At 41.2% G+C, this 25,631-nt stretch overlaps 1 protein-coding gene and 1 pseudogene across 1 annotated transcript; both read left to right on the forward strand.

Moving 5' to 3' along the window:
- Nucleotides 1-654: 654 nt before the first annotated feature.
- On the forward strand, nucleotides 655-3,611 carry cyp1c1 (cytochrome P450, family 1, subfamily C, polypeptide 1). Its single transcript, XM_074691954.1, has one exon. The coding sequence runs from the start codon at nucleotides 948-950 to the stop codon at nucleotides 2,523-2,525; it is 1,578 nt and encodes a 525-aa protein (XP_074548055.1). The 5' UTR covers nucleotides 655-947; the 3' UTR covers nucleotides 2,526-3,611.
- Nucleotides 3,612-4,692: 1,081 nt separating this feature from the next.
- Nucleotides 4,693-7,085, forward strand: LOC141806976 (cytochrome P450 1B1 pseudogene; annotated as a pseudogene).
- The last annotated feature ends 18,546 nt before the right edge of the window (nucleotides 7,086-25,631 follow it).

Raw genomic sequence — 25,631 nt, forward strand, 5'->3', positions numbered from 1 at the left:
ACTTTTTTTTCTCAGCTTTAACAAACTCTGATTACATTTTTTGAACCATCAACCACATCATATACTAAACATATTCTACAGGTTTTTATAGAAGACTCAGAGGGAATAAAAAGTCCACAGTGTTTAATAATCACTGGGACAGTTTCTGTTTTTGCAACGTGTGAAGCACATCTGCACAAATCCACTTTAACTTTCATAATAAATTACGCAGAACGCGCGAGCATGCAAGGTTTTAAGAAGATCAACAAACATGCCAGAAAAATAAATAAATCGCGCGCACGTTACTAAATTAGTTTAGAATTGATTTTAAAGAAATTTAATTAAAATATAAACTCCGTCCAGAGTTTGACAAACCGTAACCAAACACTAGCCAAAGAGCGCACGCCGAGTCCTCTGCAGTGTTTAGAAGAAACACTTTAAAACGTGCAGAATGTGCCAGTCCTCCAATTAGTCAAATGAATTGGCTCGTCACGTTTCCCTCTGATTCGGTCACCAGTTGCTGAGTCTTTCTTCCCTGCAGTGGACGGTGCGCTCACGCTGCACGCTCACGGTGTCCCGGGACTCACACAAGTGCGCGCCTCCAACAGCGAGCGACAACAGAGAGATGATATAGTGGGGTCTACAGGGCTACCACAATGGGAGGAGTAAGAAAGTTACCCTGAGCCCTGCCCACCTACTGCAAAACATATAAGACGCTGGAGTGAGGCAAAAAGCAGGCACTTAAGCCTTCAATCTTGATGAAAAGAGAAAAACTTCTACCTTACTCACTTCTTTTATCCATGATTCAACTTTTGATTTTAATAATGACCTCACTGACTATCATGGATTTACAGAAACTTATTTGATTTTTTTTTTTTCAATCTAAGCTTAAAAACAGCAGAAACTTTATAAAAAGTGAGGATCTTTGTTCTTCTTTTAAGAAAAAGCTGATCTGAAATTAAGTCATCATGGCACTGGACTCTGACTTTGGTGTGAAGAGCAGCAGCATCATCAGGGAATGGAGTGGACAGGTCCAGCCTGCTCTGGTCGCCTCCTTTGTTTTCCTCTTCTGTCTGGAAGCCTGTCTGTGGGTCAGGAACCTCAGGCTCAAGAAAAGACTACCTGGACCCTTTGCCTGGCCGGTGGTGGGCAACGCCATGCAGCTGGGCCAGATGCCTCACATCACCTTCTCCAAGCTGGCCAAAAAGTACGGAAACGTGTACCAGATCCGGCTGGGCTGCAGTGATATTGTGGTTCTGAATGGAGACAGGGCGATACGTCAGGCTCTGATACAGCACAGCACTGAGTTTGCAGGCAGACCAAACTTTGTCTCTTTCCAGATGATCTCTGGAGGCAGGAGTCTGACTTTCACCAATTACAGCAAACAGTGGAAAGCACACAGAAGAATAGCTCAGTCCAGCCTCAGAGCCTTCTCTTCTGCAAACAGTCAGACCAAGAAAGCCTTTGAGCAGCATGTAACAGCTGAGGCCATGGAGCTGGTGCAGGTATTCTTACGCCACAGCACTGACGGACGTTTTTTTGACCCTGCTCATGAATTTACAGTGGCTGCTGCTAACGTCATGTGCGCTCTGTGCTTTGGGAGGCGGTATGGACATGAGGACCTGGAGTTTAGGAACCTGCTGAAAAAGGTGAACAAGTTTGGAGAGACAGTGGGGGCAGGTAGCCTGGTAGATGTCATGCCCTGGCTTCAGTCTTTCCCCAACCCAGTCCGCAGCGTCTATGAGAACTTCAAGAACCTCAATGAGGAGTTCTTTGCCTTTGTGAAGGGTAAAGTGGTGCAGCATAGGGAGTCTTTTGACCCTGTGGTGACCCGAGACATAAGTGATGCCATCATCAATGTGATTGATTATGGAAAAGACAGTGGGCTCTCCAATGAGTTTGTCGAGGCAACAGTCACAGATCTAATTGGGGCAGGTCAGGACACAATGTCAACTGCCTTGGAGTGGATCCTCCTACTGCTGGTCAAGTACCCGGACATGCAAGCCAAGCTGCACGAGCTCATCGATAAGGTCGTAGGACGAGACAGCCTCCCCTCAATAGAGGACAGAATCAACCTGGCGTACCTGGATGCTTTCATCTATGAGACCATGCGCTTCACCAGCTTCGTCCCCGTCACCATCCCACACTCCACCACCTCTGATGTCACAATCGAAGGTCTCCACATCCCCAAAGATACAGTAGTCTTCATCAACCAGTGGTCAGTCAACCACGACCCTCTGAAGTGGAAGGACCCTCATGTGTTTGACCCCACGCGCTTCCTGGATGAAAACGGGGCCCTCGATAGGGACGTAACCAACAATGTGATGATCTTTTCATCGGGTAAGAGACGATGTATTGGCGACCAGATCGCCAAGGTGGAGGTGTTTTTATTCACAGCCATCCTGCTGCACCAGTGTAGCTTTGAGAGCAGCCCCTCTGAGCCCCCCTCTTTAGACTGCTCCTACGGCCTCACACTGAAGCCGCTCCAGTTCTGTGTCAGCGCCAAGCTCAGGGGAAAGCTGCTTGGCTTAGTTTCCCCGGCATGAACAGCACGTCCCAGTACTGTGACTCAAGGCCAGCAAACTCTTCTCCACCAATGACGTTTAACAGTGAGTATCAGAATCTAAATGTTGGAAGGTTTTCATATTTAATGATGATATTTAATGCTTATCTGAACACAGACTGTATTTGTATTGTTTGGGACATGATCTCTAAGGTTTGCTACAGGATGAATCTGAAGTTTTGTGGCTGTGGGGATAAACTTCAGCTCACATGATACTCTATACTTGATCAGATGTTGTAAATAATTGTGAGTTGTGCTTGATTTACATCCACTATCATGCATGTACATGTATTATGTGTATGCAGGAATTAGCTACTTTCCTTACATGTCAATCTAAACTAATACAACGGTGTATGAGATGCTTGTGAATGTTATAGAGTCCCTTAATGCTCTTTATTTGAATATGTAAGATGATATTTAACCTTTGCCACTTAAAGCAGTTACATTTCTTTATTTGTTATTTCAGGTATGACAATAAGTGTAATGAATTTTAATGTATTTCACTATCTACTGTACACAAAGTATATGAACACATGAAGTAAAGAATGCTTATTGAAGTGGTTTGTTAGTGAAGGAGGAAGTCTTTACTCAAGAGACATCCATCACAGTCTGGGAGATGAAGGAAAGACACTGCAATGAACCTTGAAGACTTCACAAGTTTTTTTTTTTTTTTTTTTTTGCATCCAGGGTTCCGTTTTTACTGTACAAGCACTGCAGCTACACGATGCTAAACACACACATTGCACAAGTATGAAACACACACACACACACACACACACACACACATACACGTGAAGCAAACTTCTTCCACTCATTCTGAAAAACATGTTTGTTTACAATGTCACTTTGTCAAAGCTACATGGATGTGAGTTCACTCACTTTGAGCCTCGGCGTTAAAGAATTGATGTAACAGTGTCCGAGGCCTGTGCTCCTCTGTCTCTGTCAAGGCAGCAAATTAAACCCTTAAAGCCTTGAATGTTTCAGTACACCCTCACAAAGGATGTGATCCATGTGTTGGCTTTATATGATGGGAAAATAAGCTATAACTGAAATAAATAAAGTGATGATTTCTCAATGGTGAATGTGTCCTGTTTGATTGTTGTTTGAACACTTCTTTAAACCTGCAGTTAAAGCTCATTTTAAACACTCAAAGTAAATGCAAGCGTTAAAATGTGCACACAGTGTGATATTAGGCTTGTTGATCTTTTAGTATGTCTATCATCGCTCATTTTGGCAAAAATAGAAAGTTCTTGTCGACTTGCCTTGTGGCTGAGTATCACTAAAACCAAAACTGATGTTTTTTTAAGTTCCTCCTTTTGTTGCACAAGAAGCCACATGAGCTGATTTATAGCTCAACTCCTCTCATCTGAAGTCTGTTTAAAACTATTTTGATGCAGCAGCCACAACCCTAACAGCTACATTATCTCAATGACCTTTGTTTAAAAGGCTATTATGTCTACAGTAATGTTGTATATATGCTTTATTGGGCATTATAAATTGTTCACTTTGTGTCTGTTTGGTGTTTGGAGCTCAAACCTGCCGTTTCATGGTGATATCCCAGAGCCCTTTTCCCCTGCATGGTTATAATTAACAGCTTGGCTGTAAATAACAGAAACCAAATCATGTTTAGAATGGCCACGGAAAGTCCATAGGAAAGTGCATACGGCAAAGTCATCAAACCTCAGCGGGAAACACAAACAACTCCAGATTATTGTCCATTACGTGTGCTATATGCTCCCACACAGCACAAACAATCCACCCTTTTCCATGACACTGCTCAAGTGCATCATTGTTCAACTTAAACACATCAGTAACTTTTTTTTTTTGTACAAAGCATCTCTCAGGCTATAAAAGTACATGAAGTTTTTCATCTTTTTAAAGTTTCACAGTGATATCTGTGACGCGCTCTACAAACTATAAATCTGAAGTTTTTGGCAACAGGGCCTATTAAGTAGCTGCTTTCCCCTTTCCCTCATCCTTGGAGGGACATTGCTGGCAGAAGGCCTGAGTGGGAATAGGACTAAGGTCTGCAGGCTGTGGTCAAAGTGGGAGGGGAGAGATAATAAAAAACCTGAGTGGCTGACCCCTCCCACTGAGGAGATACATATAAGCGAAGTGTTAAGGCAGCAAGTGGATAGAAGCATAACTGGAGGATACCACAGTGGCTCAGATGGATGCAGACTTTGGTGTGAAGAGCAGCGGCATCGTCAGGGAATGGAGTGGACAGGTCCAGCCTGCTCTGGTCGCCTCCTTTGTTTTCCTCTTCTGTCTGGAAGCCTGCCTGTGGGTCAGGAACCTCAGGCTCAAGAAAAGACTACCTGGACCCTTTGCCTGGCCGGTGGTGGGCAACGCCATGCAGCTGGGCCAGAGGCCTCACATCACCTTCGCTGAGCTGGCCAAAAAGTACGGAAACGTGTACCAGATCCGGCTGGGCTGCAGTGATATTGTGGTTCTGAATGGAGACAGGGCGATACGTCAGGCTCTGATACAGCACAGCACTGAGTTTGCAGGCAGACCAAACTTTGTCTCTTTTCAGGTGGTTTCTGGGGGGACAAGTCTGACTTTCACCAATTATAGCAAACAGTGGAAGATGCACAGGAAAGTAGCTCAATCAACCATCAGAGCCTTCTCATCGGCCAATAGCCAGACCAAGAAAGCCTTTGAGCTGCAAATTGTGGCTGAGGCCACAGAGTTGGTTGAGATTTTCCTGAAACTCAGTGCTCAGGGCCAACATTTCAACCCTGCTCATGAGCTGACAGTAGCTGCAGCTAACGTCATCTGTGCTTTGTGCTTCGGGAAACGTTATGGACATGATGATGTCGAGTTCAGAGCCTTGTTGCAGAGGATAGACGAGTTTGGACGGACAGTTGGGGCTGGCAGTTTAGTAGATGTGATGCCTTGGCTTCAGTCTTTTCCTAATCCTGTGCGCAGTATGTTTGAGAGATTTAAAAACCTGAATCGAGAGTTCTCTGGATTCATCCGGAACAAGGTGGACAAGCACAGAGAGACGTTTGATCCAGAGGTCACCAGAGACATGAGCGATGCTTTTATTGGTGTGATTGACAAGTCTGACGGTGACAACGGACTCACCAAAGCCCACACAGACGGGGCAGTGTCTGACCTGATCGGAGCAGGCCTGGATACTGTTTCCACTGCTCTTCACTGGATTGTCTTGCTGCTAGCTAAACACCAGGACATACAAACCAAATTGCATGAGCTCATTGATAAGGTCGTAGGACGAGACAGGCTGCCATCCATCGAGGACCGGGGTCATATGGCCCTTCTGGACGCTTTCATCTATGAAACCATGCGCTTCACCAGCTTTGTCCCCGTCACCATCCCCCACTCAACAACTTCAGACGTAACCATCGAAGGTCTCCACATCCCCAAAGACACGGTGGTCTTCATCAATCAGTGGTCCATCAATCATGACCCCCTGAAGTGGAAGGACCCACACATCTTTGACCCCACGCGCTTCCTGGATGAAAACGGCTCCCTTGACAAGGATATAACCAACAACGTTATGATCTTCTCAGCAGGGAAGAGACGATGCATTGGGGACCAGATCGCTAAAGTCGAGATATTTTTGTTCTTTGCAGTTTTACTCCACCAATGTAGCTTTGAGAGATGTCCCGAAGAGGATCAGTCTTTGAACTACACCTATGGTCTCACACTGAAGCCTTTAGATTACAAGATCACAGCTAAACTCAGGGGAGAGTTACTGACATCCCACTAGTTAACTGTTGGGAATAATGTCTCATCCAGTGAAAGACCTGCAGCACAATAAAAAAGGTATGTGTCCAGTTGGATTATAAGCATAAAAAGCAAATGATAAGCCTCTTACTTCCACTGACATAAAAAGAAATATGACCATAGCCAACTTATTTACTCTGTAATCCTAACAACATGCAACTTGGAAACTCTTGAAATATCCCTCCTGGCTCTGCTGCATCATGTAAAAAGTAACAAAATCAATAAAATCTTTGATGTGGTCACGCAAAGCCACCATTTATAATAACCCTTAACTATGCATTGTTATTTATGTGAGGGTATTTAGCCAAGTCATCCTAAATTGCAAAATAAACGGTGGTGAATAAATTTGAGTGAAGCGTTCTGCTCCTTTCTTCGCCGGTGGGAGGAAAACATGCGCCAGCTGTGTGGTCTCAGCTGAATCCACAGTTCACTTATTCACCCAGACTTTCATTTATCCTCATGTGTACTGAACTCTCTAATGTCTGACTTTAACCAAACCTGCTGTCGTCTACATTCATGTACCCATACATCATGACTATTACTGTTTTTTTCTCATAATAATTCATGTAACATTTGCATCTTGTTTGATTGTTGGTTACACTGTTGTAATATCCATGAGCATCACTGAAAAAAAGATTGAACAGAAATATTGCATCTGAAATAATAAGCTGTTTTGAAAAAGCTCATTTTTGTTTGAACTGAAGCTGATAACGAAGGCACAGTCTGTTCAAAATGCTCTGTGTTAATGTGTGACAAAAGCTTTGAATCCAGAATAAACATTTTATATTGATCTGTGGCTGAATCTGTGTCATGTATCAGTCAAACCGACCCAGGTTTTGAGGATCACAGAGGCTAATTGGGTCAAAGAGATAATACATCCTGATGTCTGGTCTCAATGCTGTTGTGAAAGATTAATGTAGGTTACAGGCCCTTCAGGGTCTTTTCCTCCGACCCTTACGAGCAGGTTGTGACTCAGTACATCAGCACAGCAACGGTAAGCAGCCACAAAGTTCACTCGTCAATATTTTAACATGGAGCGTGCTGTTCTTTTGGCTGCTGTGTCATTTTTCACTGTGGGAACACATTTTTCAGTGTCAGCCAAGTCTGAGCCGTCTTGGCTTTATTGATACACTGAGCAGCTTTTCAGCTCTGAAAATGACATCAGAAAAACTTGGAAGACTGGGGATATAATACATGAGTACATTTTGATTGGGGTGGATCAAATCATTTAACACCTAGTGGGGAGACTCAGATTTTCAGATCAAGAATGAGAAAGGAAGATTCTTCTTAACCCTTTATCGGACAAGGAACTGTATTTGGTGACTGCTGCCCACACTACAAAATTACAAATTTTGAAAAATGTAGCAAAGGTTAACAAAAAAGTAGTATCCTTCAAAAATAACCTCAGATTGAAATTTTGTTTTATAAAGCATTTCAGTGACTGTCCTATGAAACCAGTAGTGTAGTGTTTTTTTTTTCATAAAAAAATCTCAGACACTGATCAATCCCTTGTAGTTCCACACAGGACACAAGATTTAGGCTTTAGTTGTTATTTTGTTACAATAACAAGAGCCTGAAACATTATATCTTGAAATGTTCTCTGTACTTTTCAATAAATCGTGTTTTTGTTAAGCCAAATGAGATATTTCTACAGATCTTATTACCTAAGGTAGTTTTATGAAGTATCTCCAATGTAGAACTTTTAAATAAGCAAAACAAAATGCCTGAAAGGCATGCAACAAGTAAAAATACTTTCCAACTGAAGTGATATTTTATTCTCTTGTAATAAGATCTAGAAACAAGAAACAGCAAATGTTTGCGCTGGCAGATAATTTTACTCATTATAGCATCTTTGTTTCTTTTCCTTACTTGTAATATCTCATGATTGGCTTATATGGGAGGAATACAAAAAAATAACAGATTCACTAATTAAAAGTTCAGTTTTTGCAGTGCAAGAACACTATATCAGTCACAGGGGGGCTCATTCCCACATTATTATCCCACAGTAAAAGAGTCCTGCATATACTGTATGCTCATCTTCCTGAAAGTATTTTTGGAGATTCTTGCCTTAACAGAACCAGGGCTGCAGAAAAGACTATAGTTGCTGTATATGAAGAGGACATTTTGACCGCTTTGCTGACCCACTTTATGCATCTTGCTGACACAATGCTAAATATATGTATCTCTAAAGTTTAGATTACAAAAAAAGTTATTTTTACGTGTCCCTAGGCTTTTTTTTTTTTTTTTTGCAAGAAAATTTTTTAAGATATAAAAAACCAAACTAATGAGTACCAAACATATTTCAAGACATCAATTGATGCTTTTAGTGACATCCAGCCAACCTGACATGAACCATGTGTTTGTAAAACTTGGTGCTTTGCTGATTTAGTGTTCCACTGTTTTCACTCTCCCTCTGCTTCAACAAACAGTCAACAAGCTTCAAAACTTCCCCCTCTCCTCTGACTTTCTCAAAATGGGCAAACCAAAACCACCCAATACTCAACATTTATCTTTGCTGCAAGCGTGGTACATAAATATTAGCTTAAATGTGGGTTAACAGCTGATCATTTTCATCCCTCCTCTTGCTTTAATCTCTTCTTCCCTGCAGTGTTTGCTCAGCGAGCGTTCCTACCCTCCAGAGTCTACCTGCGCACTTGCAGGAGCAGCTCTGTGTCTGAACTCTGAGGGAGGCTTGTTTTCAGAGGTTAGTGTACATCAGTCTGAAGACATTCTGTTCAGCAGCAGGCCCTCTCCCCCTCTCTTTGCTCTGACACCACAAGGACCCTAGAGGGAGGAATGGGCCGCCGAACCTCCCCGGTTTCCATCACTGCTTCCCAAAACATCCATGAAATGCGTCCAGCTGAAAGACTCCCTTTCACCCTGAGTCACCCGCTCTCTGCTCTCCACAAACCCCCGCAGCCCCTCGACCTGCACAGTTTCACTCCTGAAAGGAAAACAGAAAAAGTGTGCAGGCCAACAGTTTTTCAGCTCTGAGGTTACTCGCATTCTGCACGTACACGGAGCCACAGAGTGACCTCCCACAAGGTTCACTCCCCCATACCACAAGAAACCCAAAACCCTGTCTCCTCTGCTGGAGGTTTGACATGCAAACTGCAGTCCACGTTCTGGGAGATGTGACACGGTGAGGTGGAATTACTTGGATGCAGACAAATGCAATGCTCCAGAAAATCTCTTCCCCTGTCCGCCGCCATCATCTCCCGAAACACAGCGGAACATTGTGTCAGAGCATTGGCGGGAAAGAGGCCTCATGTTCTTATTCAGCAATTCTTTCCTATAACACCAAAACACTGACCACAAGTACACACAAAACCCCAAACCTTACAGACAAAAAATACGACTGCAATTTTGCATGCTCTTCCTTTTGACCCGGGCACATCACACATCAAAGCTGGTCATTAATCATTTGCTGCAATAAAAATGGAATTAAGAATCCCAGCAAACATATTTTTTTGACTAACAAGGACGAACATCCCAGGAGGGAGGATGGGAAAGGAGCTCATGCAAAGTAACCATGAATCAAATTTTCTCTGTGTGTGAACACATTGTACAAGGGTAGCATTTCCAACAAGTCAAATAAAGTCATTGTCAGCAGGTCCACAAAGAATAGTCTCTATTTCCTTTTTTTACAGAACACTTTTTAAACTTCTGTTTGTTTTACTCTCTCTGTAAATGTAGCTTCAAAAGTGAATTACAGCTGTTGCCTGGCACTTCTCCTAATCTCTAATTCTCCGTGTTTGAAATGACTTCAATCTGTCCAAAATAGAAGTGAAATAGTTGTAATTTGTCTCTGGCTTTGGTGTAATATATTCCAGGGTTTTTTGAGTGATGTTCCATTTGTAAGTTTAACAAATGTTTCCCCTCCTTTGAAGCCCCCTGTGGAATTATGTCATAGACATAAACACTGAGCAGAACCTATAAAAATGTTCCAGTTGACATTATAATCAAGTCATGCCACCTCTAAAGTTTGCTATCCTGTTATAAACTCTGAGTTTCAACACATCACTGACATGCAACTCTAACTGACCCTTCAGCACAGACATGTAAAGTGACCCCTTTCAATAAACAGCTACCCTGCTCGTTATTACAGGGAGGGACGGTTAGTGATTGGTGTTTGGTCCATTCTGGGATTATGTTTTGGAGAAGAGCTTTGATACAAATAAAAATGCAATGTACAGTTTCCCTTTTCACATTTCCTTCCCATAACAAATCATCCTCTCTTCCAGGAGGAAGTGATCCGTGATGGTCAGTATGAGAACATGGTGAGCATGTGGTTTTGGTTCATGGATGGGAGTTCACTCATGGTATGAAACAGTCATATTAACTATGTGGAAGTGGTCATTTGTGTTTGATATGGAAACTGAGAAACCCTGTCTCCCCTGATTTATGTCAAACGGCAGTGTGAAGTGCCAATGCAGGAAGAGCTGTAAAGTGAGATGTGAATGATGTGGAGGCTGTGATGGAGGAGAAGTTTTCACCTTCTCTCCTCTGCTCCGCCAGCTAACATTTCTCAGACGTCCTGATGAGGAGGCTTGAGTTGTGCCAGGATTTTCACATTTCCTCTTATTCTCTGAAGAGATGTTACAACCACATCGTTTCATTCATAACACGGATTCCCACAATTCAACTTGTGTCTAAGGAAACTGAGTGTCACACAAACTCCTGCTCATTAAAAAACATACACACTGTCATTATTCACAGCTCCAGGCCTGATCTTCTAACCACTGTTAGGGCCAGTGCATGTAACACCTTATTTCTGCACACATTAATACTTTTCTACGTAAATTTAGACCTATCAGTTTAGTCTGGCCTTTATGTGAGGTTTCATTATGTTTAAACTTGAATTTTCTTTGTTTTAATTTTTTATTGACTCATACTCTCTTTAGCATTTTGGTATTTTCTGTGGTTTCATTCATCTTCAACTTTTATCATTGCTCATTTTTTTTGTTTGCACAATTTAAAATCTTTCATAAATCTAAATTCAGATGCATAACTTATTCTTAAGATACATCATATTTCTTTTGGTGTGCATGAGTGTCTACCTTAAAATCCTTGCATATCTTTTGTCATTATTTGATTTCAAATATTTTTCAATCACTGTAAAGAACTTTGAAGTGTGTTTAATTTGTACAAAAGGTCCAATAAAAATAAAGGTGGTTGATACACAGATTTCTGCAAAGTAGGAAATCTGCTGTATTCTTCCTTTTCATAACTAAAATTTGTGACTCTAAAAAAATGCATGTTATTTCTTTTATCACCACACTAAAGAAAATGGAGAGGAGAAGAGAAGAGAAGAGAAGAGAAGAGAAGAGAAGAGAAGAGAAGAGAAGAGAAGAGAAGAGAAGAGAAGAGAAGAGAAGAGAAGAGAAGAGAAGAGAAGAGAAGAGGAACACAGTGACGTCTGTGTTTACGTATGTGTGATTTTAAAAATAAATAAAATCCTCTTTTAATTCAAACTGAGTGTCACCTTGTTTGTCCCTTTGTTTTGTAACTAGATAATAAGCAAGTTGGACATTTTGCAAGTTGGTTGAGTTGGTCTTTTTAAGAATCAGAATCTCTCAGGGTGAGCCAACTACCTGCTCTCGCAGCAACACTTTCTTTAGCCGCGTTTCCACCAAGTAGCCCGGTTTGGTTCAGTACAGTTTGGCACAGTTTGGCACAGTTAAGCCTAATCCCGTTTGCGTTTCCACACCAAAACTGTGCCCGAAGAAGAAAAACAAAGAGCATAGATGGAAGACATCCAGCATTTCATCCTCTCTGTGATTAGCATGTGGCTCTTTGATACAAAGTGTAATCAAGCTTTGTTTGCGATAAGGCTGTGTGCCGTCAGGAGAAATGCAGCCGCTGTTGCAAGATAAGTGATGATTCTTTTGACCAATCAACGGTCTGCAGTGTGTTGCTCCACCTTTCGAGAGCGGATCAGTTCAGTCTGGCACCCATACAAAAAGGTCCCAAAAATGTATGCCGGCTTGTTTCGGTTTTTAGGGATCTGTCCCGGGATAAGTCAGTGGAAACGCCACAAAATGTGCGCCGTACCGAGACAAACCGAACCGGTCTGCTTAGTGGAAACGCAGCTTTAGTAATAGGTTGATACTTGCAGACTTGGGTTTCCTTGTTAAGAAAATGCCCAGCATTCTCAGGTATTTCCCCGTTTGGATAATGTATTTATTTATTTGATTCATTTATAGAAGGATCATGTACAATATTTAACATAAATGTCACCCTTTAATGTATTGAACCAGAGTTAACTTAAAACTAATTTACATCTGAAGTCCTTTGAAATCATTTCATTGCTGTAAAGCACGCACACATACTACTGTCATCTTAATGCACACATAGACTGAAAGTGATAAAGTGATGACCAAAAAAGTGTTGTATGCCTCCTGTGTTACTTAATATAAAAAGTGTGTTCTTCAATAAAACAGCTGACAACACTGGTTTTGGCTGCAACAACAGAAACTAACTAGTTCTGTCCCTTGAATCTGATCACATTCAAACCATCCCCATTCTTCAGCTGAACTCCTTTATTTCTATCAGAACGACAGGAGTTGGCATCGTTTAACTCAAGCAAACACAAAAACTCCCTCTTTACTTGCCAAACCTAAAAAGCAAATTAGATTATCAAAGTATGTCTCCAACAAATAACTCATGATCTCATTTTCATGATAAACCAGCTCTGGTGGGCCTCAGAGTGAGAATCAGGTACTTTCCTGTAGGTCCAGCACCTTTAAGAGGCCATCAATCTTGCCAGGCATCACAGATAGCGGCCTCTGCTCTGGAGATAAAGGACCACTGGCACCAATATTGTGCAACCCAGACTGGAAGCCCTTCAGCAGGAACATACAAGTGTCTCTGAGAAGCAGACAGATGTGATTTGTTTTGAAAAGGAGGAAATAAATCAGATTATTGCTCTGTATATTTGTGTAAGTAAGATGAGAACGTTGGAAACACTGAAGGGAGTGATATCCCATGCATGCCTGTGAGAGAGATGAGATATGGAGAAGACTCAAGGATAAGACCTACTTTTATCTCAGTCTAAGAAAAGGTGTTGGTATATTCAAGCTTTTCTTTAACAAAGAGAAGAAAATAATGTGAGAAAAAGCAAACAAAGCTAAGTTATTTCTTTTTCTAGAGCACTTTGCAACAAAAAAGCATAAAAGAGGTCATAAAATGAAGCCATTAAGTTGAAAGGTAAAAGTTACAGATCTGTGTGATCTTATGAAAAGCTGTGGTATTCTGCTCCAAAGCCAATGAGAGAAGAAGAATGGCATATCACATACCAGTCAGAGAGTAAACATGTCTACTTGGCAGGACACATGAGCCTGAACATTCATCACAGCTCATCATCACATTAGGTGGAGTGAAGGGACTGGCATATTCCCAGACCAGCAAAACACAACAAACTAAACAGTGAGGGATCAGAGAGCATGCTCCAGTGGACGGAGAAAACTACCAGGCATTTAAAGTTACAGAGTTTGCACTCATAAAAGACCGAAACATAATCCCATTGTTCTGCCACTGCTTGCTTCAGTGTTGGCTGAGCCTTAAAGAATCTACAGGGCCGTGAAGTACTCAACAAAAAACCCCACATTATAAACAAATCATCATTTTGACACTTGAATGAATTATACCAATCAGTGGGAGGTGGTGTGTTAATTTTGGAGCTTTGAAAATGCTAGCTGCTAATATGACCTGACTGAGTGAAAACTAAGTTTCTCTGAATGTTGGGCTTGAACAGAATATTTCACTGTGCTGTGATTGAGTCTTTATTCTAAAGGCAACACCAGGAGCAAATTGATCCAACATATGTCAGATTTATTTGTGTGAAGAAGTTCTGGTCCATCTCTCTCCTGCATGTTCTGAAGCAAAAAATTAAGCTCTATTGACATTCAATAAACTGGAAAACAATGTGACAAAAATTGTGCTTTCTCCATCTTTGGCTGCTCTTAACAGGCAGGAAACAAAGGAGGCACCAAGCAGCAACCTCAGGTCTAAGAATATGAGACACTGCTGTTTCTTGAATGTTCGCTTGAGGCTGGCTCTGGAAGTACAGGAAGTCACAAACACACCAAGCCAAAAAAGACGATTTCAAAGCAGAAATTAACCTATTTCCAGCCTGGTTCAAAAAATGTCTCCTATTTGAGTCACTAATTTCACTATAGACACACACTGTACAGGGAGTGAATTTTTTTCAAACTCGGCCGTTCAGAGGATATTAAGATCTCAAGCTTTCCCAATCAGAGGCATAGCTCAGGTCACGTAACTGACAGGTGCCATATAGCTGTGCATGAAGCCCTTGCCAATACCAATATGGCCGCGATTCCCGATGTGCTTCATTTTCCATTTCAGTAACAGACGGGTGACGTCGGAGAGACCAGGCCCATGTTTTATACAGTCTATGGGAGGCACAGATGTGAGAGCAGCCCTCAGCCTTATAAGGAACGAGATCCTTGCTGATCACTGAGATGAGCAAAACCTTGATGTAAAAATCAGGAACCTTTCTCTCTCTATGTAGAGCATTGCTTCTTGCAGTATGACACTATACAGTCATGAAACAATGGGGACACAAAGTATATAGACCCTTAAACATAAACAGAAGTCTGTTGGCAAGAACAATTTGCTTCCAACCAAAGGTATTCTACAAGTTGTTGCTGCAAATTTGAAAGCCACTGAGGACTTGTCTCAGAGTGATGCAGAGAAACTAGTCCATGCTTTCGTTTCTTCCAGGCTGAACTATTGCAACTCTATTTGATGTCCTGATAAGTCTATTAAGACTCTTCAGCTGGTTCAGAACTCTGCAGCTCGGGTACTGACTAGGACCAGGAGGAGAGAGCACATCTCTCCAGTGTTAGTGTCTCTACACTGGCCTAGGATAGAGTTTAAAATTCTTCTTCTGACTTACAAAGCTCTTAATGGCATCGGGCCATCCTATCTTAAAGAGCTCATTGTTCCATATTATCTGTCTAGGTCACTGCGTTCTCAACATGCAGGTCTGCTCGCTGTACCTAGGGTCTCTAAAAGTAGTATGGGAGGTCAAGCCTATAGTTATCAGGCTCCTCTTCTTTGGAATCATCTCCTGGTTGTGTCATGTCTGTATTGTTTCATTCATTTCTGCACATTCATTTCAGGCTTTTATTTTGGAATCACTAACCCTTGTCTCTGTTTTAGATGTGTTCCTGTCTGCCCTGCCCCAGTCTGGCCACACCTGCTCCCTGATTGTTCCTCCTCACCTGTTTCCCATCGCCCTCATTACATCTTGTATTTAACCTCATGTCTCTCACTGTCTTGTTGCCAGTTTGTTACCTCACAGTCTTCATCCCAGCCTTCTTTCATAGTCATAGCCTTGTCGTGTATTGAACCTTGCCTGTTACCTCACATCTGCCTATTACCTCTGCTTGTTTTGGACTGCCTAACTGTGTACCGACCTCTGCTTGAATATCGATTGAAACCCTTTTTGCCCTTTGAACTCTGGTTTTGGTGTCCTGCATTTGTGTCCACCTTTCTGTGCTCAAGTTCATGATCGGTTGAGGACCAGGGGATAGACACGGTCCCAACCTTTAAGAGTAGACTTCAAACTTTCCTTTTTGATAAAGCTTACAGTTAGAGCTTGTTCAGGCCTGAACAAGGTCTTAGTCATGTTGCTATAGGTTAGACTGCCGGGAGGAACTGACACACAGGGCTCCTGTTTCCCTCTCTATCTGTCAGTCTAACTTTTAGTCTTAATGTCCTGTTATAGATACTGACCATACACATCTCTGGGAGGCTCTGGGTTTGTCTAATAGGTTCCTCGGGATTGGCCTGCTGCCATGGACCCATAGTTTCACCTTAACCATCGCCACCTTGCCAAACTATGGACTGTGTGTCTGTTAATGTTTTGGAAAGTATCTTGAGATAACGTTTGTTATGATTGGATTGATTGATTGATTGATTGACTTAAAAATTGTGTACCGTGAAAAGTATGTCTATCTCAAAGCAACATACTCTAGGAAAAGGTTTCTGTATACCTTCATACATAACAGATAAAGGGTTAACTTTAGTCTAAACATCCTGAGTCAGTGCCAGCTCAGTTCAAGAGTCTGTTTGTGGTCTGAAACAGTGGCCTTGGCACAGAGCAGCAGGGTGATCATCTGGAGCCACAGTGAATATGTAATATTTCATATTCATTGCTGAGAATAAGGGAGCAAGTTACTGCCATCACTGACAGAATGGCAAATCAAGACACAGTCCTTCATATTGAGTGTCAAAAAAATAACAGATGAGTCAGACATGACTAATTTGAGCAATCATCACTTTCTGTGATGAACTATGGGGAATAAAGAACGTGACATGACCTCCATCTAACAGAATCCGCCTCCGTGTTTGTGAAATCTGTACTGGAACATTTTTTATACATTTTCTGTCAAAAAGAATTGCACGCTCCCATGTCAGACAAGCTGCCCATAATTCTGTTGTCCATTGTGGCAGAACCCCTCTCCTTCCACCCCTGGCTTTCAGGCCATCCCACTTCAAGCCCTCTCTTTTTGGCAGCGCTTCACTCCAGACCAAAACAATTCAGAAATAAGCAATTTGAGTTCGTAGGGATACATTTTCAGTTGTTTTGCATTCTGCTTTTGTAGTGGGCTGTGATTGCCTGTCAGACTTTCCCCACTCACTGAGGGAGAAACACTTTGCTGGAGCTGACCACTTGACTGAAAATACCTCAGTCTGTTAAGACTTGGAAACATCCAGGCCTGGAACACGTAGGCCTGCTGACAGTGTGAGATGTTATATTTCAGGTCCTGTTATCCTATACGGCAGTTTCACATAGTCTGTGTGTTGTGCCTTTTTGAGCCTGTTTGAACACTGTAAAAAAAAAAAAAAAAAGAAAGGTGGAAAAAAAAAAAGAAGAGAAGAGAAAAGAAAATTTGTGTTTAAAATTAGTGCCGGTATAGAAAAAAAGAAAAGAAAAAAAGAAAACGTTACTTTCAGCTCTTTTTTAAAAATTAGGTTTTAGGGTAAGTTTTGTTTTTTAAGTGATGATGAATTTGAATGCAGAAGCTTTTAAAAGAGTTTTTAGATGTAAGGCAGTCCTACAGCATAGACCGAGGTCAAAACAAAGCCCCAGGGACATTTCAGCTTTTTAAAACATCCTCATTAAAGTGAGGAACTTTCTCAAAGTACAGGATCTTTGGTTTTGAAATTGCAGGGCTGAATATTCATACTTGCCAATATTTCACAACATTTAGAAGACGGCTGTACTTCAGAGGACAAATTAGCTGGATTAGCTTAATTTCTTACTAACGATTGTCAACAAACTTTTGAAATGTTGATTCAAACAGAATCTACTGGTTTGTGATCTGTAATAATATATTTTTTTAATGTATTTAACATCCATGCACTGGTGACCTTACTATGAAGCTGCAGTACTAACTGTTGCCTTTATTGAACATATAGATATAATTAGCAAAATTCCTATACTTAATTTAAAATGGTGCATATTAAAACCAAAAAGTGTTATTGTTTAATGAAAAGAATATTTACTCTTTTTACTTTTGATGTCAGTAACACGATTCAAAATTGTTGGGACAATCGCCCCTTCTTTAAAAAAAAAAAAAAAAAAAACTGTAAGTGTTTGGGAACTAACAAGTTTTTGGAGGTTAGAGAGGGAAATGTCCCATTCTTGCCTGATTGAGGATTTCAGCTGCTCAACAGTTCAGGGCTGCCTTTGTTTTATTTTGAAGATGATGATGTGCCACATTTTTTTCAGTGGGTGACAAATCTGGTCTGCAGGCAGGCCAGTTTTTGACTCAAACTATTCTCCCATGGAGCCATGTGCAAAACAGGATTTGGTATTGTCTTGTTAAAATATATGAAGCCTTCCCTGAAAAGGGCATCACCTGGAAGGCAGCTTATGTTGCTGCAGACCCTGTAGGTGCACGATTCAGCATTAATGGTGCCTCCCCTGATGTGTGAGCCACCCCATACTATCAGAGATGACGGCTTTTGAACTGTGTGCTGATAAAAAGTTGGGTGTTCCCGCTTCTCTTTAGAGCGGAGGCATCCATGAATTCCAAAAAGACTTTTACAGTTTGGCTCATTAGACTATCAGGCAGCTTTATACTTTATTTTCGTTGATCTCAGTAGGCTTGGGCTTAAAAAAAGTTCGAATGATGACCTGAAGTTTCTTCTTAGAATGGATCAGTCTCAACCCGAGCTCATAGACAATGCTTTGTAAATGATTTTAAGTCAGTGCAGTGATTTCTACCACAGAGCCTTGCATATTTTTAGTGCAGTGTGGCATGAAAGCCTGAAGATTATGATCATTGTTTTTTTTCCTTTTACCTTGTTTCTTTTGTTCTGTGATTTCTTCAGATTCTCTGAATCTACTAAAGATGAGGAACATTTTTCTGAAAACGGTTGAGCTTTTTGCTTACGCAGTCTTGCACAGATTAGTGAACCTCTTATTTATTTCTGAGAGACTAAAGAATACCCTTTTATATCCAGTCATGTTACAAATTAATATAAATAGTTGGGCGACCTTCTTTGAGTGTTTTTTTTCCTCCTTTTTTTTCTCTTGAATTACACAACTTTTCAGTGTTTTGTTGTCCCTGTTCAAACTTTTTTTCAAACATGTTGCTGTCATAATTTATTTTTTTTTAAAAGCACACTTTTTCATGGATCAATAAAAGAACAATAATATTTTTCATTTTTTGGTTGTGCATGTGTTTTTTTATGTGTTTGCAAACCGTTAAAATCTTAGAAAATATCTCAGACAGCAGAGGTATCTGAGCGGTTGACCCTTTTTTCTCACCTCATCTCACTTCCTGCTAACCCGTGTGTCGTACCTATAGCTCAGTTCTCTGAATCTGTTCATGTGAATTTGTGAGTGTTAATGGGCCAAATATTACATAATTATTTGTTCCTGCATCACATAGCTGGAACTGGAAGTGAATCAAAAAATGTTCACCAGGGGCAAACAAAGTCCAATAATCTAATCCTCCATCTACAGGCTGTTTTCAGGGACACACACAGGCGCCACTAATATTCAGTTAGACAAGCATCCAGCAATTCCTAGAAAACAGATGTCGACAGGATGTCAAATGTGTGGGTGTGCTCCTTGACTCTGCAAGTTTCCCTCACAATAGCTATCAGCTGGTGTTGCAGGAGAACACATCCGGAGTACCCCTGTGCGGGACTCCGCTCTGTAAACCAGCATCAGAGTGGGTTCAGGGGGCCACTCAGGACAGAGCCAGAGGTCCTGGAAGACGGCATGAGCTGGAGCGGAGGTACGGATCATAAAGAAAAACAAAAGTGGGGATGAAGGGCGCTTATGGAAATGCTGGGGCTAACACAAGGTTCCGGAGACACCGTTTACTCAGCCTGCCAGCATTAGAGGACTTGACTTCACGTTCTCCTCTGCTTCTCCTCCAGCGTGAGCAGCAGGGGCTCAATCCCACCAGAGGAAAAAAGACGACAGGAGCCAATCATGTTTCAAATGTTTGTGCGGTTGTATTTCATCCCTTCAGTATCCCAGAGAGGCATTAATCAAACTGGTCACGTCTCCAAAAATAGGGCGACTTTATGCAAACCTCTTCCTCACACTTGACTGGGTGCTTGAAGAAAGCTGCACCGCTCACTGGAGTGTGAAGCCATGCGATGCCACTGATGACAACAAACACCTATTACAGCATTAAACCTTTGCAGGGTGATCTCATAGCATTATGTAAGGCAGCCATGCCCGTGCCAGACCCTCAGACAGTTGAGTGCAAGTGAGACATTCAGGTGCATGCTGCTGAGCACGCAGCTCTCCTCTTTGCCTGCCATACTTGGAAATGCTCTGTGGAGCTTTCTCAACTCGATTACCCCAATAATAACCCTGAACCAGGCCTTAAAAAAAGATGGAGTCATAAAATGTTCAGGTTTACAATAAAAGAAAATCATAAACAGTTTCAATTGCTAAGCAGCTTTGAATCAGTATAGTATCCCCTGCTGGTTACATAATCCAGTTTAGGCATAGAAAGAGTTAACACATCTGTACTGAGCTACCTTTATTTGAACCATAGTGACTGTGAGACCTCTCACACAAGGTTACAGCTCAGCTTTCAAACACAATTACATGTTTGTGCACATTTTACCCCAAACTCATACTCACTTCAGGACTACGAAGCCTTAAATGAAGATAAATGATGTGATTTAGAAGCATAAAAACTTGATAGAGGGCTAATTTGAGGTTTGATTTCCCTCCTGTGGTTTTAAAGTGTGAACTAAAAAATGGAAAAAGGACTGAGAGAGTGAGACACACACTGCAGCCAAGCAGATTTGGAGTAAGAGTCCAAAAACTGCTGCACAGAGAGTGGAGACATCTAACAGGGTATTTAAGTGTATGTGAGATCTTTCCAAGAAACTTCTCTTCTTTAAAGAAGTGTGAAGTGTGCTGCCATCCCATTAGAAGAGCAGTTTTACTCAGAGGGGTTAAAGCTTGGATCAATAAGGCTCCGTGATGACTCAGAGGAGGAGGAGTGACTGAGCTCTGGTATGAATGACAGCTAGTGAGTCAGATTTCTGCACACACACACACACACAAATACACACATAGTCACAGCCTCTCCTGTGACAAGGACACATCAGAAGTGAAGAAGCATCTAGAAGCCTCCTTCCTTCTCAGTAGGCACAGTGAGTGGAGACAGGAGTCGGGGTGTCTGCTCCAATTCTCCAAACTGGGATCACATAGCAGAGGAGAACCCATTAAGCCAGTCCTGGACTTTGGCTGACTCCCCTCATCAACCCCCCCCCCCCCCCCCACCCCCCACCCCCACCCCCCCCATCCCTTACTTCATCTCCAACCCTGCTCATTCACTCTCACTTTCAGTCCTCCCTCGCACACTCCCACCCCCCGCTGGCTTGGGTGCAAGGAACAAAGATGTATGGGCCTCTGCAGAGATGGCCTCCAAAGTAGCACTTCTCTCGTCTGCCAGCAAAAATAAGACATTCTGCTCCCTCTGTCTCTCTGCCCCTTGCTCTCAACACAAGTCCCTCAGCATTGCAGCGGTCAGAGAGCTGCCAGAAGCTGCAGCCAACAGCTACACTCTCCTCCGCCCCCCTCTTCCCCCTTCTGGCTCTAAGAGAAATTTACTTTGCCCCGGGAAACTTTGGCAGATAAAGGCCTGCCAATTTCTAAAGGCAATGTGTGTTCCTTGAGATAGGTTACACTTTACACTGGAGCAGACCACTTGTTGCATTTATTATTGTTGGGCTGAAAATTGGCAATTACATGGGCTGTAGACGATCTTGGCTGTGTTCGGAAACAGATAGACAAAGTCCAAGATTGCACTTTGAAAAAAGATTGAGCCAAAGTTTTTAGCTGAGTTCAAACCTATGAGTAGAAAAATAGAAATACAAGAACACAGAGACACTTTCAGAAGAAAGTGCACGCACAGACTAAGTGGTGTGGATGTGTAATGACCCCAGAAACTAAACCTAACCACAACAGTGGAATACTCTTCTGTAATTCTTGCAGTGACTCTACCTCGAGTCTAATTATTCCTCTGTCCCAAACCCCTAAATCCATAACAATCCTCTTTTCAAAATAATGGCAAGACTTTCTAATCTTAGAAGGATATAAGTTATATTTTTTGGAAACATAAAGCTTAAAAAGATGAAAAACAACATAAATGTCATTGTGGTTCTGGGATATTTGGTAAGAATAAATCAGGATGTCCTGTAACATCACAGTTCATCACTTTTGTCCTCAAACTAACTGAACAATCCCTCTAACCTATGATTAGTTTAGCATCATGTCTCTGCACATTTGACTGACTCTTACGTCCAGAGAGTTTCTAATGAAAGATCTAAAAGCGATTACATGTCCGACATCCTCCGTGTCGCCAGGAAAAAGTGAAAAAAGAAATCTGTACCAGCTAGCAGACATGTTTTTGACATCTGTCTTTGTGCTTGTGGTAAGTCACCAATATCAGGGCAGACAAACATGATAGAAGCGTGAACGTTCACTGACGTAATGGATACATCTGTATTTTAGGTCCACTGCAAACATGTGGACACTTGAGTGCAAAGGGACGGCTGCCTGCGTCCTCCTGAGTGGTCCAGCTGAGAAAACACTCCTGGCAACAGGCTCCACAACGTAAAAAAACTGACCCCCGAAAGGAAAAATTTGGATTCCATCGCTCACGTCCCAAGACACCCATTTGGTTTGGCCCAGAGCTGACATCACACCTACTCCACGTTTCAAAACATACTGCAGGGGAAGAGTTTAACATTGAGTACCTAAAAGGCTGATTTATGACGAGCCATAAAAGATAGGAGCGACTCCGGAGCAGCATGTCAGATTTTGAGTGAGAAAAGGAAGAACGTCAGGTGATTTTACAGGAAAAGTATACTTAACACTGCAGCTCAGTCACTTTCAATTCAGTTCTTAGAAGTGGATGACATGGGAAAATACACTGTGGAGCATTACTATGGTAAAAACCAACCCCCTCTCAAAATAACTCAAGATAAAAAAAAAAAAACACTCAGAGATCAGAGATCTTTAAACCTTTTGTGGATGTCAAATCATAATCTACCTTATCTTCTCACAGGAAAACACAGAAACTGTCACTATTACAGCTGGGGGGGGTCACTTAAAGTTTTGATTTAATGACCCCGGAAATATAATCTTTGGTTTAACACAGACTCTGTCTCTAATATTGTTTGCCATTCAGGCATTATGTTGTTTTTCAGCAAAATCCTAAATACAAATAATTAAATTAATTAATTAAGTAATTAATTAATCAATTAATTAATTGATTGATTTATCAATAATAAAAAATAGATGAATAGATGGATAAATTAATTGCTTAAATTAAATAACAGAGACAAAATGTAAGTAAACATAATGGAATACAAAAGCTAAAGAGATAGTTTCAATGAAGTGAGTGGAGACCAAAACAGGGCTTGAATGAAAAGTCTGCTGTAACACTTAATAATGTGATAAAATGTGTGTCTGTACAATAAAAAGCTAAAAAAAAAAAAATTATATAAATAACCCAAAATAACCTTCTTTTTGTTTTTTCCTGTTTAGCTTTTTGTTGTCTTTGGTATTGAGGTCATTAAGCTGTCAGCTCACTCTGTCTTCAGTTTCATGCAGCTCTGAGCTCTTATCATCATCAACAGTATGCTACATTTAAAGCCAAAACTAAAACTAGCTTGCAAACAAGAGAACTGACCCGCCTGATTGAGGGAATAATATATCCTCAGCTGGCGCTTCAGTAAATAACTTGTGGTATTCTTTATCTTAATGCTTTAGTGACTAGCTGCTCTACTGCTCCATCATGCTGTAGGAGCCTTTTCTATGTACGGCATACGGCAGGAGTCGAGGAATATTCTTGACTTAACATATAATTGATTTACTAAACTTTATTCAGAAAGCTATCCAAGATGTAAAATCAGTACATTTTGATTTTGGATGGTGAGATGAAATTCAAGGATGCTTCAGCGACCCAAAAGAGGGGTCAAAAACTTTCTTGGCAAGCCACATGATTTTAGGTGTTGGAAGTGTTTACTTTCTTGTCAGTTCAAATAGTATTCCCTACTCACAGTTCAGCAAATGAGGCCTGTTTTAAAGGCAGAAGAAAAAATGCTTCTGGTATCTTAGCTTTCATCAACCCAACTGTCAAAAACCACCAGGTTACTTTTGGGACTGTAAACAAGAGGAAAGAAGTGTGTAAGTTGCTTTTCTTCAACAGCTGACCAAGCAGCGGTCAGGTTAAGTGGTGATGTCATACCTTCACCTAAAACTGAGTTGAGTCCAAACAGCTAACACGTCGTATTTCCAATAAGCTCTAAAACTGAGTACTTCACTGTTTTTTTAACAGATCAGAGACCTGCATAGTAAAGTCATATACAGCTCCCTTAAGTTAGCCTACCCTAAAGCTATGGCATCAACAAATATGCAAACTTTGTGCAATGATATGAGTGATTTTTGAAGTTGTAAACAATAATAAAAGTTCAGGCTTTAAAAAATTTGTCACAGTAACAAACACATGCAGTCTGTGCCCAGCTCTTCTCCCTCTGCGGATGTCATATACTGATAACTTCTGTTCACCTTCTTTGTGAATGATCAGTATATAATGAGATACGGGTGACACATCACTAACAATGTCACACTTAAGTAACCATATACCAGAAGATGCAAAGTAGATTCCAAAATAAACCTGGTAAGTGAAATTAACATCACTGGGTGTGAATCACACTTGGTAACTGGTACAATCAAAGGAATGGCAACAGATGCCTGTGGTTTGTATCTGTACTGTAGTAACAACAGAACTGTATACTACCAGAGCTCAGACATGAGGATGCCTCTGAATCAACATATTGAAACCATCCTCAAGGAGAGCTACATATGTTAATCACCACTAACACTTGTGCTTTGCTTTTATCCCATGATGCATCTGTTTTACTAATGGCTGCGGTGGCTTGTGGATGACCATGTCCCTGCTCATAAAGCCTGTGTGGTCACATCCTGGTTTTACTAGCATGACATGGATGTTATCCATTACCCTGTGGCCTCATTCAAAAACAAGCATGATTTGATTATATTAGCTTATGAAACACTCTATCATGTTCTCCTGCACACACGCATCACATTTAAGAGGCAGAAGGTAATTAGAGACCAAGTCCTTTCACTTAATTTAAAATCCCTCAAAACTTTGTGAAAAAAAGATGGATAGGATGAAACAACACGACTGTAAATGCAAGGAAACAAAAGCTGTGGACTAAACAAGAACATCTGAATTCCCTTAGAAATATGGGGATTATTTCCCAGGTTGTTTGTTTTTCTTACAGTCCAGTATTTATATTTGTGTTAGTTTCAGAGAGATTATTATCAAAGTGGGATTGATACAGTACAGAAGAGCAAACATGGACATCAATGAGGGCAGATAGAGGTTAATGCTAAATCAGGGTGACATGGGGAAGCTAATAAAATGAATTTAAAAAACAAGTTTGGGAAAATATACACTGAACTTTGACAAAGTTAATATGAATTGAAGAGTCTGTAAATCTGTTTTAAAGGAGGTATTTTATTTTTTTACATGGTTTTCCAATTGAGTGTGTCATTAAGCTTGACGTGTCTGTGAAAGTTCTCAGTCATACAGGTCAGGTTCAAAGCATGTCAAGAGCACGGAAACCAGCAAACACAGTAAATGTTTTTCTGTGTTGGCATGGCTTAGGACATTTCCATCGAACTTCCACTTATTAATTTCCAAAGAGACAGCCCCTGTAGTCCAGCTCTAAACAGTTTGTCCAAATGTTAGGGTGATAATCTAGATACAGAACTCTATAATCT

Source organism: Halichoeres trimaculatus, unplaced genomic scaffold, assembly GCF_033239565.1.
Source record: "Halichoeres trimaculatus isolate MK-OKI-2021-1 unplaced genomic scaffold, fHalTri1.1 fHalTri1_scaffold_17, whole genome shotgun sequence".
Classification (NCBI taxonomy): Eukaryota; Metazoa; Chordata; class Actinopteri; order Labriformes; family Labridae; genus Halichoeres; species Halichoeres trimaculatus.

Excerpts from the sequence above, each read along its gene's own strand:
- cyp1c1 (XM_074691954.1), top strand. The coding sequence starts at position 948 with ATGGCACTGGACTCTGACTTTGGTGTGAAGAGCAGCAGCATCATCAGG.